Source organism: Rhinoraja longicauda, chromosome 38 (assembly GCF_053455715.1).
Source record: "Rhinoraja longicauda isolate Sanriku21f chromosome 38, sRhiLon1.1, whole genome shotgun sequence".
In the NCBI taxonomy this organism is placed as follows: Eukaryota; Metazoa; Chordata; class Chondrichthyes; order Rajiformes; family Arhynchobatidae; genus Rhinoraja; species Rhinoraja longicauda.
The window spans coordinates 1,219,808-1,235,044 of NC_135990.1; the positions used below are offsets into that span (position 1 = coordinate 1,219,808).

The 15,237-nt window shown below is 38.7% G+C and overlaps 1 protein-coding gene across 1 annotated transcript in view; it reads left to right on the plus strand.

Annotated features, from left to right (window-relative positions):
- Positions 1-15,237, plus strand: part of myo9aa (myosin IXAa) — a 165,224-nt gene that overhangs the window by 86,407 nt on the left and 63,580 nt on the right. The window contains 5 exon segments of the mRNA XM_078429986.1: positions 53-194; positions 1,941-2,136; positions 6,475-6,594; positions 8,905-8,980; positions 14,713-14,867. Of these exon segments, the coding sequence (XP_078286112.1) occupies positions 53-194; positions 1,941-2,136; positions 6,475-6,594; positions 8,905-8,980; positions 14,713-14,867 (689 nt within the window).

The window sequence follows — 15,237 nt, forward strand, 5'->3', positions numbered from 1 at the left end:
CGATGATTCCTCTGTCTTTGTTTTTTGTATAATTATTTATTTCTCAATTCAGTTTTCCACAGGCAACACATCAGACGCTGCTTGACAAATTCAAGCGACAGCATGAGGGGAACAACTATATTGAGTTTCCTGCAGTGATGGAGCAGGCCTTTATCATAAAGCATTATGCAGGGAAGGTCAAGTACCAAGTGAAGGTGGGTAGTGTCAAAATTGGTATTGATTGTCTATGAGGTTTATGGAATACTAAAAGGTGGGATGTGCACAGTACATTGAAGCCAATTGATAAAGGAAAAAAATGATTTTTTTTCTTGCATCTGTATTACATGATCCTTTATTAATGGTGAGCCAGGCGCTATTTTGCTCCTTGTTTAAAATGACTGCAGCAAAAGTAGCATGGCATCATCTAATTCTGGTCATAATCTACTATCCTTTGTTGAAATGTGGGTGTTTGGCAGGTCATTCAGTCTAAATAAGAGTGTTAGATTATCTGACAGGTAGTCCAACTGTTTACAAAAAAACTCTCTCCATCTGGAAAAAGGTCCCTCAGAGAAAGCCTTCACCAAGCCTTGAGTAAGATATATTGATCGATTCTATAATTATGTGGAGATTAAAAGGATTCTTTACTGAGTGGGATGCATCCAATTGATGCCTTCCCTTGAGAAGGGAGTGACCAAGCACGATTCAACGAGAATAAAAAAAACTGCGGATTCTTGTAACTATGAAATAAAAACAGAAGATTGAGGAAGAGCTCAGGGAGCATCAATGGAAAGAAGAGCGGATAGTATTTCAGGTCCAAGGATTGAAGTCTTTTCGGATTTCAAAGTCCAAGGTTAAAGGATTTGGTTGATTTGGAAGAAAGATACTAATTCTTTTTGTGGAATAAGAACGCATGACCTTAACTTTAGAGCTGAGTTTTTGGATGATGTAAGAGCATTGTGCAAATTTGGTTCTCTAAAAAGCAGATGAAGTTGGTGGGAGTATGAGATCAATTAAATATAAGGGGAGAAAAGGAATGAGAACCAAGGCAGATAAGTGAAATTGAGAAAGCTCAAGAGCATAGCCATGACCAAACTGGCTTCAGCATTTGAATGGTCACCTGTGTGTTGAATCAAGAGGAATGCTGAACTCAGAGCAAGACAGCACAGGACCAATCTGTCCTTTTTGAATACATCTCTTCTAATTCTGAAAGCATTACAGGTATATTGTTTTGTACTGTATATATGACTTATATATGTCGAAGTTTACCAAGTGAAATTTTTATATGTTTTGCTGACAATGTTTGTTTCGGGTCAGAGATCAAATATGACTGGCCACGTGTGTGTGAACTCACATGGCCACACACGTGACTAAGAATGGCCCACAATGTCTGTGACTATCGTGATACCAGTTTAAATTATCTGTATCCCCCGATTCCCTGCTGTTTAAATGTCTGCCTCTAGCGCCTTCCTTGGTCGTACATTCCAGGCACCTTCCACTCTGTGCAAAACAAAACTTGTCTCTCAGCTCTCCTTTAATCTTCCTCCTCTCACCTTAGTTATGGCCTTTAGTGTTTTCCACCTTAGTTTCCACCTCTCACCTTAGTTATGGCCTTTAGTGTTTTCCACCCTGGGAGTTTGGTTGACCTGCCAGAGGCCCATAGGTAGCAGTTCACCAAATGAAATAAACAAAGTACCGGAGGAAATTAGCAGGTCAGACGGCATGTGAGGAATGGACAGATTTCATGTCAGGACCTTTCCTCAGTCTGAAGAAGTGCCCCGACCCCGAATATCCTCTGCAGTTTCATGTGGCTCCATTGTAACTGAATGCCTGTGTAAAAACAAAATCTGTTGGAGAAAGGGATGTGAGTCGCTAATTTTCTTCAAATAAAACATTTTATTAAAAATTACAGTTTAACAATATGTTCAATGACCAAGCTTCTTCATAAATCTATGTTGGTGCAGGACTTCCGTGAAAAGAACACAGACCACATGCGCCCTGACATTGTTGCACTTCTGAAAGGCAGTAAGAATGCCTTTATTTGCAGTCTGATTGGTATTGACCCAGTGGCAGTGTTCCGCTGGTCAATGCTGAGATCCTACTTCCGAGCAGCTGTGGCCTTCCGGGAGGCTGGAAAACGCTTTGTTGAGAAGAAACCTGGTAAGGGATGTGGTAGGTGTTTCGGTGTGTTTGACTGTCAGTGCATTTAATGCTGCAGCATTGACAATGTGCGGTCAGCTGTTAAGTTAATATTGAATGTCGTGTCAAAGGTTCCTGGAAAAGGTGCTGCACATTCAATATTTAATATATTAATATAAAGTCTCAAACAAATTTGTATGTTGAACAGATTTAGTATATGGACCTAAAAGTGGCATTAATCATTTCTTGCGAGATGCTGCTTCTTCTGATGACTTGAAAGTTGCTTGTGCGCACTCTCATTATCCAACTCAAAGGCTGCAAAGAAGTTTCACTACTTTGTCTTTACATTAAATTTGGGGGTTAAAGCAGTGAAATACCAAAAAGAAACTAAAAATCCAAAGTGTATGTTTGAAATGCACCACAGAGGTAGAGGATGAATTATTGTTCTGGGTCTGGAGGGAGTAAATTTGTTTGTCAGCACAGATTATTTGAATAATCTGAAATCCGATATGAATCCGAAAAGAAGTTGCTTTAAATCTGAAATAAAAATAAGAAAATGTTGGAATTACGTGTTGGAACAGTGGGGAAGAGAAAAACGACAACATTTTGAGTTAAATACTTTTCAATAGGACAATTACGGTGAAAGGCCATCAACTTGAAACATTATTTCTCCATCCACAGATTTTATTTGACTTGCTGAGTATTTTCAGTATGTCCACCTTTTACGTTGTTGGAAAATTGAATGGTTTTCAAAACATATTTACAGATATTAGTTCTATTTTCTAAAATTTTGCTCCGGTCAAGTCTGGTGTAAAGAGAAATCGATTGAATGAGTCAAGGAGCCAGTGTATGCCTTTGGCAATATTTAATCCGTTGTTATATTATGTTGAATTTCTGCAAATGGTGTAAAGACAAGCATTTTTTTTGTTTAGGCAGTACCTACATCGCTGAATACATTTTGACATAGAACTAAAAAATACTGTAAACACTCAGCATGTCAGGCAGCATCTCTGAAATGAGAATCAGAGTTAATGTTTCAGGTCTGAAACTTTCTTTATGACGATACTTTATGGCATCTAAGAGATGAACAGAAATCAAAGGGATTTGTTCAGTGTATTTCTTGGGTCAACGTACAATTTACACTTTTGAATTTGATCCCTCTATTATTTAATGTAGCATGAAAATTAAATCAAAACAAAACAGAGATCAAAGTAAAAGTTATTAACTGTTTCTGGTCACTTTGTGGAAAACTCCCATTTACAAGCATGGGACCAGTAATGGAGACTTGGACAATTTCTCCAGTTGATTTTGGAGATGTCATATGAAATACCACTACAATTAACAAGTTATTTCCCACAGTAGATTTCTAAAATGGTAAACTGAATCTGGAAACTTTCTGGTTCATTCTGTGGTCTTTTCAGTTTTTCATTGAGTTTATCGTTGTCCAGCATGGGAAAGGGCCCTTCGACCCAGATCATCCATGAGATACCGATCTATGCAAACTTCATTTGCCTGTGTCTGGCCCATGTCCCTCCAAAACCTTTCCTATGTGTGTACCTGTCCTTTAAAAGTTTTATTTGTACCTGCCTCAACCACCTCCTGTGGCAGCTCATTCAATAAGCCCACAATCCTCTATCTAGGAAAATAATCCTGTCAGATCCCTTTACATGGTTTCCCCTTAAACCTACGCCCTCAAATTTTAGACTCCCCTACCCTGGGAAAAAGACTCGGACTATTTATGCGTCTCATGATTTTATAAACCTCTTAAGTTCATTCCTCGGCCTCCTTTGTTTCAGGGAAAGCAATCCCAATCTATCCTCAAGCCATGTAGTCCATGTGGCATTTCTGTGAATCTTTCCAGCCCCTCTCTAGCTTAATTACATCCTTCCTTTCGCCTGACAACCAGAATTGCACACATTAGTGCACTCAGCCCAACCAACGATTGGCACAACTGTAAGATGACATCCCTGCTCCTCTGCTCAATATTAATGAAGGTATGCTCCCAGGCCTCCTCACCATTCTACCTGTGCAGACCAGCTCCTATACTCAGCTGGGCACACACTTTGTGCAAATGCAGTCACTTAGAATACCGATCTTAAACGCCTGCCCTGGGGATTTCAACTGAGCAACTCATCTGTTATGAGCAACTAAAAAACTCAATTTGGTTATTTATATTTTCCTGAATAATTGGGTACAGATAAAGAAAAAATGAAGGGAAGAGTTTTTTTGAAAACGGCTATCCTTCCACTACACTGCACAAAACTTTTAACTTTGGTACCTTACTTACAAATGGAAGTACTTTTGAATTGCCTAATAGGTTATTCATCTTAATGCCAAGAAAAACATCACAGATATTTATGTAGCTGATTTGAATTCTTAACCAAATATAGCCTGTCATTCTAGTGACTTGGAAACCTGCAGATTGCCATTATTCAAAGGTTAGTCTGTGGATTCAATCCTCTAATTTACTGTTAGAAATCATTACTTTTGGAACTAATCATGGATTTGTAAAATGATGCTATGGATGGCAATTTGAGAAATTAATAGATGTTGTATAGCACATTCATCTGACCTAATGATACATCATAGATACTGCCAACGAGATGATCTGGATTATCATTCCAAAAATAAGCTATCATATCATGTTACGGAGATGGCTGCCAAGATAAATGACTGGTTTTGAATAAAAATGGCTGACGTACAGAAAGTGGATGATGCATATTCCTTGCAACATAAACCATGATCTAAGGCCTTATCTAATTGAAAAAAAAATTGAAGTCCCCACCATTAAATATCATGTAGTGGTGGAAATTCTGATCTTGCAGTGTTTGGAAGGTATTTTTGACCAAATCCTCTATTGAATCTGTACATTCTGTAATCTGAGATTGACCTGTCTCTGTAAATCAGGCAAATTGTGTGCAATTCAACTGGGTTCCCATCTGCGTTAGATAATGGTTTATGTCGGTAAGCTACTTCTCTCTTTAATCAGTGCACATCTTCCTCTCTAAAGCCTGGGAGATGCATTCCTTTTACAGAAAGACGCATCATCATGCTGTGGCAGCTGCTCCACACACAGATTGCTCTGCCTAGTACAGCCCTGCTCTGCATAGGCCTGTCTATTCCTGCTGTAGAAGTAGAACACCGCTCTTTATATCTTCAGCTCTTTGTAGAACGTCATCTGTTTCTCCCACCTTCTCTGCTTACCGTTAGAAAACGGAAGTGCATTTGTGAAAACTGACCGAATCAGCAGATCTATGAATAACCAGCCAGTTCCAGTAACTTAAAACTAGTGCCACAGTTCAAAAAGTATGTATTTAATGTTGTATTTGGTGATCTGTTGAGTATCAGAATAGGCCACTCATTGATATTTATTGCACATTGATGATTTCTTTCCTTCCCATGGTGTCCTGAGTTGCCTTGCTCAGACTTGGGAATACAGTGCATGATATTAACAGTCCTGTGAAACCTCACTAATTAGTCCTCCTTTATGCCTTTATAAGTGCTGGTATGTCCTTCAGTTGTGTACATCTTAAGGGCCTGTCCCACTTAGGCGATTTTTAGGTGATTGCTGGCGACTGTCAAAGTCGTAGCAGGTCGCCGAAAAGCCGGCAACTGGACCCCACTACGACAATGTCTACGACAAGCTACCACAACGTACCACCTAGTCGACGTTCTAGTCCCCACTCCACTGAAAACCAGAAGCTTAATGGTTTAGCTGATCCATGGACTCCTTTTAATATTATTTGAACAGATCTAATTTAGTTTCTATTGCTTGAAAATTGCCCAACAGTTTGAGTTGTTGGCGAAGCTAATTTGGATTAGCAGAGATTGAAAATAAAATGATACTTATATTTAACAATAATGATTTGGCTACCCCTTTGAATAAAAGCTATTTGAGAACCTTGTGTAGGGCTTTGATTTATTAAAACCTATTAAACTGGATGGAAAATGATAAAGTTCTGACATAAACTGATTTTTTCCTGTGCTTTTTAATCACTAAGAATAAATCAATGCACATTTCACTCGCTGCTGGTGGTTTTATGGTTAGTGCTGACTTTCTAAAGATATAATCTGTACCCATGAATGTAAAATTTGTCTTTCTTTTACGTCTTTATCTTACTCAAGTGTGTCGAAATATTTTGCAAGTCACTAGAGATTTAACTCATTGAAGTTAAATTAGATGGCAAGGCAGACTCATTCTCTAACTACAAAGTAGATATTAATGATAGATGTGCTTTACTATTTTTGTTGTGTTTAGATCCTTGTCGTTGTTTCTCAACCTTTCAAATTCCTATCGTGAATATCTTTACTTTGTATCTCTTTTATTTTTTTTCTTTTGTTTTCATTTTGCTTTCCAAGGGCATGATGATGCTGTTCCATACCCGGTTTTGAAAAGTGTCGATAGTTTTAGCTTTCTGCATCACCCAGTCCATCAGAGGAGTTTAGAGATTCTCCAGAGGTGCAAGGAAGAGAAGTACAGTAAGGCTCTAACTCCAGCAATATTCCACTTACCTGCAGGAAATGACATTCCAAGAGCATTCACTTGTGACTAGTGGTCTTCATTAACTCTTTAAAGTGCTGCTGATATGACCAAAGTAACTGAAGTTAATAACTCCAGTGTTATCAGTCGGTACTACGCTGGACCAGATTTTAAAATGATCCAACTGAGTACTGAGCTCACAGTTGATCACTGGATAATGAAGACCACTGACTTGAAGCCAAAGGACACTAGAGAATTCCGGGATGTTCGTGGGTTTGAAACCACAGTCTTCAACAAAAAAGGAGCATTATGTAAATAATTCATGCTTCTTCCATACTTTGAATGACTCGCAGGGAATGAAATGAGAAACGGGTTGCTGCTTTGCAGAATAAATCTTCTCAATTTCAAATGAAACAAACCTCGAGATTCTGTGGTTTCGCCAGGTATTTTTAACCAAAGTGAATATACATCCCATGTTTCTTTGGCTATTCTATTCAAGTGAATGTTGCTGGTTTGGTTATCGTGTCTGTCCCTTTTCTCAGCTCTCTTTTATGTGTTGACTAACTCTTGTTTTGCATGACCTCAGTAGATCATCCTGCCTGAGTGCTAATAATTTCACTGGTCTCTTAATCCAACCAGACAGCACCAGCAACCACAATAGAGGACATGACAAACATAAAGTAACTAGCACTTTTTTTGTCAGACATCTTTCCTTGTGTAGTTTATTTAATTACAAAGGTGATCAGATGTTTGTGTATTTTAGAAGGTTGAGCTTGAAAATACAATGACACATTCTTTACTGGTGGGCTCAGGTCAAGAAATTTTGCTTTGGGATAGGTTTCACTGAAAGTTTAAATGACTAATCTCCACAAATAATAAATCAGAGCAGCAGGGAATCATTTGTGCAAATGCAGTGTTTTGGCTAAAGATTAATCTGTCCTAAATTTAAAAACATTGTGGGATGACAAATAAAGCTCTGTATTCCTGTATTCTCTGTATACATGCAAAAGGTGAAGTGAGGGTACTACATTACTTTGTGAGCTTTTAACCAAAGATCTCATGAATGCTTGTGCTAAAATTAAGTCATCTTGTGTTTTTATACAGGATGCTTTTGTGCCGGAAGTATTTTTTCTAATTAATGCCAAGAAACAAAAATTGTAAAAGAGAAATCTAGGGAATTTGAAAGTTAATTATCAATTAACAAATTCCATTGACAAATGGAAAAAATTGTCAGTTGAGAAAATTCCGCTACTTTAGGATCAGAGAGGATTTTTTCAAAGAGTAGTGATATTCTTTCCTTTACCAGTGGGAAGGGATGAAATAGATTCATTATCATGTTGATAATAGGTGGCTACGTATTCATCCATGCAGAGGGATTGACCTTCACTGATTTTTTTCCACCACTAATTTAAAACTTGTTTCTTAAACGTGTGTCCAGAAGTCATGAATTTGAATGCAAGTGAGGCTAAAAGCAAGGTAGGCCCTTTTGTGTGCCTTGCTGCTTCATGGACATCAAAACAAATTTTTCTTCAAACACCCAAGTTTAAGACATCGAGTAACATGTGAATATGAAAGCACTTTGTTAAAATGATCACCATAATTTTTGGTCAAGTATAATGAGTTATCTTTGTTCTCCAAATTGCTTTGGGCTTGGTCATTTACGTGTGCAACATGCTTTCCTCTGACAACCACTTCAGAGCTATTATACTCAGCTATCTCATGGGACTTGGAGGACAAGCAAATTTAATTTGAGAATTGGCCAGAGAATATGATTAAAAACACTTCCTGCTGTACACTCTGGAATCCTTGCTTCCATTGGAGCAACTGTGAAATGGTGGTCCCGTGATCTTCCCTAAACATTTTTGCTATTGTCTTTGCTTCTGGTCTTGTAACCTCGTTGACCATTGTTTTATTTTGTATGTGATACATGTTTACTTCCGTGCCTCAATCCTGTGCTTTCTAAGGGTTAGGCACTGAAAATCTTGGCTGTGATTTTACCTTTTCTTAAAATTAAAATCTTGCATTGTTATGGAGTATAAAAGAGCAGAACTTAAGACCAGGACATAATTTACCAACTCTTTTTTGTTGCTTTGTTTTTGAAGTAAGTGCTTGTTGCAACTGCTCCCCATTCCTCAGTCATATCTTATGTGCATTATACCTGTTTCTGCATTGTATCTGTTGTCAAGGAAGATTCAGGTTGTCACTGCTCGTATGCCTGCAGCATGCTGCAACAGATGCATGCTTCATGTTTGCTGCTGTTCATTTCTATCTGATTAATCACCATTTTAGCACTTGTTTTTGTATGATAGGTAATACACGAAAAAGCCCCAGGACACCATTGTCTAATTTGCAGGGAGCAAATACCATCCACGACAAACCTTTGCGGTAGGAATGAATTTCTTCATTTACTTAAGTCAACGATAGTGATTTTAATGTGAATAAATTGAAGTTATTTGTCATCTTTTAAATCCAAGTTGTTGCAGACACAAATTACTGTGAATTTCCATCGCTGAATATGAGAGATAAAATTTCACCACAGTGGAGAGAAGGAATGGGTGACATTTCAGGTCGAGACCATTCTTCAAACTGAAAGTCATGGGAAAAGGAAACGAGAGATATAGATGATGATGTGGAGAGATATACCCTCTCACGCTGCTCCCCCTCTTTGCGATATCTCTCTACATCATCGTCTATATCTCCCGTTTCCTTTCCCTTGACTTTCAGTCTGAAGAAGGGTCTCGACCCGAAACGTCACCCATTCCTTCTCTCTAAAGTTGCTACCTGTCCCGCTGAGTTACTCCAGCATTTTGTACCTATCTTTAGTTTAAACCAGCATCTGCAGTTCCTTCCTACACATGAATGTTCTTCATCTTGGTAAGTTCATAACTAAGTGAAAAATAAAAGGATATTTGAAATGAGAACTATTTATGCTTTAAGAAGTGGATTAGGCAACAGGAATTCTGTATTTAAGGAGTTGAATGAAAATAATTTGTTGTTTGTTTATGCTCTGCCTAAATCAGAAATAAATTCAAAACTACAATGGTGTTTCATGTAAGCGGCTGTCATAAGTTCATAAGAGATAGGAGCAGAATTAGGCTATTCAGCCCATCAAGTCTACTCTGCCATTCAATCATGGCTGATCTATCTCTCCCTCCAAACCCATTCTCCTGCCTTCTTCCCATAACCATTGACACCCATACTAATCAAGAATCTATCTGTCTGTGCCTTACAAATATCAATTGACGGCCTCCATGGCCTTCTGTGGCAAAGAATTCCACAGATTCACCACCCTCTGACAATAGACAATAGACAATAGGTGCAGGAGTAGGCCATTCAGCCCTTCGAGCCAGCCATTCAATGCGATCATGGCTGATGACTAAAGACATTCCTCCTCATCTCCTTCCAAATGGAACGTCCTTTAAATCTGAGGCTGTGACCTCTGTTCCTAGACTCTCCCACTAGTGGAAATATCCTCTCCACATCCACTCTATCCAAGCCTTTTATTATTCGTACACTGTATATTGTGTACACATCTGAATATTAATGCTAAATGATAAAAGCTGGAAATGTGCAATGCATCTGTTTAGAGTCTGGGAAAAAAATGCTGATTTGGATTGCAGCACATAATAAAGTTTAGGGATTTCCTTTTATGAGGCTTGTTTTTTTAAAAAGTTATGAGCTATGGTTGTTACACAAACTGAGAGTGGATTATGAGTTTGGCAATACTTGTGTTTATTTTGTGTAATAATATCTGTGAATATGAAGTTCACAATAATACTGTTCATTCTTCCAAACATATTTAGAAACATATTCTGAGAGATACTTAGCAAATATGTGACTGATTTATTCATTAGATTTGAACTGTGCCTTGGCAAGCTTGAATTATTTTTCAGCTTCGAGGACATATGGTAGGAGTGATTCCAGTTTACTTTGATATTTTTCATAAAGTATCTCTCTCAACAGGAATTCTTGAAAAGGAAAGGGCTTAGGATATTTTCTCTGACTGGCACTCATTAAAAATCATGAAGCAAGATCATGAGGCGTGTTACAAATGTGTGGGCATTTCATGAACTTAGGAACTTGCAAGTACTACTGTCTTACCAAACTCTTCAGGGGAAAATTGATGCTTTCCCACTAAAATCTAGGATGGTAATAAATGTAGAGAATGCGGCAAATTTTTAGTGAGTCAGGCAGCATCTTTGGAGTGAAAAATATCTCGGATGTTGGGTTGATGTCCTTTAATCAGAGGAGACTTGTGCTGAACCTTGATGTCATAGAATCGTAGAACAGTCACGGCACAGGATGAGACCATTTTTTCTATTTATTCTTCCTATCAAACTGCATTACCTCATTTCTCTGCATTACATTTCCTCTGCCATATGTATGTCTGTTGGTATCCCCATCATAGTTCTCAGTGCTGCCAAGTTTTATGTCATCTGCAAATTTGGAAATTGTGTTTTGACATCATCATACTTGTGGAGTATTAAACCTTGAGCATTAACAGGCTGATGGGCGATTGAAATCCCAGTCAAGAGAGGCTGTCTTAAAAACATTTACACTAATATTTTGTTACTTTACTTTCGATGCAGGTACTGTAAAAGACAGCTTCCTATAATTGCAGTGTTAATCTGCCTCATGTTGCTTAATGAAGCTATTAACAAAAGAATAAAGAGCAAATAATTAGCACCTTCCATAACAAGTCACAAATCAAGAGCATTGTGTTAGACACAAAATGCTGGAGTAACTCAGCGGGATAGGCAGTATATCTGGATAGAAGGAGTGGGTGACGTTTAGGGTCGAGAGGGAGATACTCAATCTGCCTAAACCTACCGGATCTGGTTGTTAAACACTTTAACTCCTCCTCCCATTCCCATACTGACCTTTCTGCCTAGGCCCCCTCCACTGTCAGAGTGAGGCCCAGTGCAAATTGCAGGAACAGCACATCATATTTTGCTTGGGCAGCTTACACCACAGTGGTATGAATATTGACTTCTCTAACTTCAAGTAATCCTTGCTTTCCCTCTCTCTCCATCCCTCTCCCTTTCTAGTTCTCCGACCAGTCTGACTGTCCCCTGATTAAATTTTATCTCTGTGCTTCGTTGTCACCTTCTCCTAGTTAACAATGATCTATTCTACATTTTCCTTGATCTGCATCCCCTTTGATGTCTCGTTTTCACAACTTACCCTTTCTTATCTCTGTCCCTCCCTCTCCCCTGACTCTCAGTCTGAATAGGGGTCTCGACCCAAAATGTCACCCATTCCTTCTCTCCAGAGATACTGCCTGTCCTGCTGTTACTCCAGCATTTGATGTCTATCTTCAGTGTAAACCAGCATCTGCAGTTCCTTCCTACACAAGAGCATTGCATTAATCTATTTGTTTCCATCTTTTCTCACAACCAGGGGCAATAAGCCTAGCTCTTGCTATCCTGGGTAGGGGTCACAACACAAAGTGAACCTCACCTTTGTTGCTCTTTATGTGAGTCAGTTGAGGATGTGTGCTATTCTCAGCACTGGAATGTCTGTACATTTCTTGCAAGTCTGGTCTGCAGAGAGGGCTTTTAGACAATAGGTACAGGAAGAGGCCATTCAGCCCTTCGAGCCAGCACCGCCATTCAATGTGATCATGGCTGATCATTCTCAATCAGTACCCCGTTCCTGCCTTCTCCCCATACCCCCTGACTCCGCTATCCTTAAGAGTTCTATCCAGCTCTCTCTTGAATGCATTCAGAGAATTGGCCTCCACTGCCTTCTGAGGCAGAGAATTCCACAGATTCACAACTCTCTGACTGAGCATGAGAGATCAGAGAGATTTTCTATGAGCATAAGAGATCAGAGCTCACGTGTTCAGGAAGCTGGCGTGATTGGTCTTTTTCAGTGATGCTGCTTGACATAGTTTTAGTATGGACCTATTTCTGAATCAATAACTGTTTAATATTTGATAACTTCCATTTAATTTCACTAAGACTAACCCAGTTATAACAATACTGGTCAAGTACATTTTTAAATACCGGTTTAAGTGGAGAGAACTTTAAGCAAATCTTGAGCTACAAAGTTCAACCTGCAATGACCACCTGGGAACATTGATTGCAACAGAATCAGAAATTATATGAATTGAGTTCTAATGATGGTGCATATTCTGGGTGTTTGCGAATGGCGAGAGGCTGTTGAGTTAACATGGAGATAGATTGTAAAAGTGTAAACTGATCTCACTGCATTGCTAATTCATTTCTGAAATGTCTTCATAATTGCTTTGGTGAAGACATACACTTGTGATTTATTGTGCATCCTTTTAGTTGCTTAGTAACCTTCTAGCTCCTACAGCTGCTTCCTGTGTGACTTCATTCAGAACGTATGGAATTGCCAACAGGATAATTAAAAAAATATTGGGTTCTCTACTCCCACTATTGTAGTTGTGAATAAACCTTTCAATTTGTCTAAATATTAGGAACGAAATCTGCACGTACCAGGAAATGTGTTATTTTGTTGCCCTATAATTAAATTAGAGTTGTCCACTCTTTTTAGACAACAATAGACAATAGGTGCAGGAGTAGGCCACTCAGCCCTTCGATCCAGCACCGCAATTCAATGCGATCATGGCTGATCACTCTCAACCAGTACCCTGTTCCTGCCTTCTCCCCATACCCCCTCACTCCGCTATCCTTAAGAGCTCTATCCAGCTCTCTCTTGAAAGCATCCAACGAACTGGCCTCCACTGCCTTCTGAGGCAGAGAATTCCACACCTTCACCACTCTCTGACTGAAAAAGTTCTTCCTCACTTCCGTTCTAAATGGCCTACCCCTTATTCTTAAACTGTGGCCCCTTGTTCTGGACTCCCCCAACATTGGGAACATGTTTCCTGCCTCTAATGTGTCCAATCCCCTAATTATCTTATATGTTTCAATAAGATCCCCCCTCATCCTTCTAAATTCCAGTGTATACAAGCCTAATTGCTCTTGTTCAGCAGACTGATCCCTTCGATCACCCATGGGACTTCCAAAATTAATAAATTCTCTTTCATGTTCAAATTATCTTCCCTGCCTACCCCCATTGCATCTTAAACACCATATTTACAAATCTCCACAGGGATCAGTACTGGGATCTCAGTTGTTTGTGATATATGTAAGTGACTTGGATGAAAGTGTGGGTGAGTTGATTAGTAATTTGCAGTTGACACAAAAGTTGGAGATGCAGTCAGTGAAGAAAGGTGTGAGAGGTTACACCAAGATAAACCTCTAAAATTAAAACTAAACTAAATCTGATCGAACCTGATTAAAAAACTACAAGATTTAAATCATTTTTTCACACTATATCTCTGTTATTCTTCATGTTAAATGTTTAGTATTATCATCATTTGCATTTCATATTTTTTGTTCTATTGACTTCAGATTTTCATTGTTAAACTCAGAATGCTAAAGGTTATTATAGAACACTGTTTTTTTCATATTTTTGCTAAGGTTGTGAAGAATCGCATTTAAATACACGTACTTGGCCGATTCAATTTTAAATCTTCCAGTTTCATTTAACAGGTCAAAACATGAATGGGTTTTGGTACGGCATTGCCACTGCCTCAGTATGTCTGTATGTTCAAGTTATTATATTTATTATAATGAGAATTGTCGCCGATTCATTTGAATTTGACTTTTTCTGAGGAATAGCTGACAAAGGCAGAGAAAGAACGATTATTAAAGACAGCAGAGGCTGGATCAGTAGTGATTAAGTCTCTGATTTTTATATCTTATCCATGGAAATGCGGTAATCATAATCTTACATTCAAGAAAATAAATGAACAGATTAAAACAGATAAAACCTGAAGAGTTTGGGAACAGGCGGCAGGTCAGCAGTATCTTTGGGGGGAAAAGCACAGCTAACAGTTCACAATGCAATTTCATAAGAATATTGCGGCATATTGCTAAATTCATTGTTTCAATAAAAATTTAACAGACCCTTATTAAAATCGAAAGCCAGTCTAAAAGGGTGATGCATCAACGTTAATCTACTTTTGGTCTTTCTGATGTTGATGAGCCTGCTGCGTACTTCAGTTATTTCCTTTTTTTGTGTTGGATCTGAGAACAGGTGTGTTTTATTAATGCTGCTGTTTTTCTCTTTGTTTTGCACAGTGACCCACAGGCCATAAACTGGAATGGGAGAACAAGTGTCCAGACTCCAAGGCTCAACCCCAGCCATTCCTTGATTGATGATGAAGGCATTTTTCTAAGTTCTGCCAGCACTAAGCTTTTGGAAAGAGCTCACGGTATTCTAATGTAAGTATACAGTTCTGTATTAATCCAATTGAGAATTAACTGCATTTGTTTTACTGCAATAATGCAGAACCTTGGTGAGACCACACCAGGAGTCTGAAGAAGGATCCAACCCAAAACAGCATCTGTCTATTTCCCCTCCACAGATGCTGCCTGACTTGCTGAGTTTCTCCACCACTTCGCTTTTTATAGAGGGGAAAAAACTTTCCATAAGACTGAGCAAAAAATCATTGGTCAGGTTCTTGGTGTATGGGAATAAATGGATTAATCGAAACCTGTATTCTCTCTCATTCTCTCTCATTCTCTCTCATTCTCTCTCATTCTCTCTCATTCTCTCTCTCTCTCTCTCTCTCTCTCTCTCTCTCTCTCTCTCTCTCTCTCTCT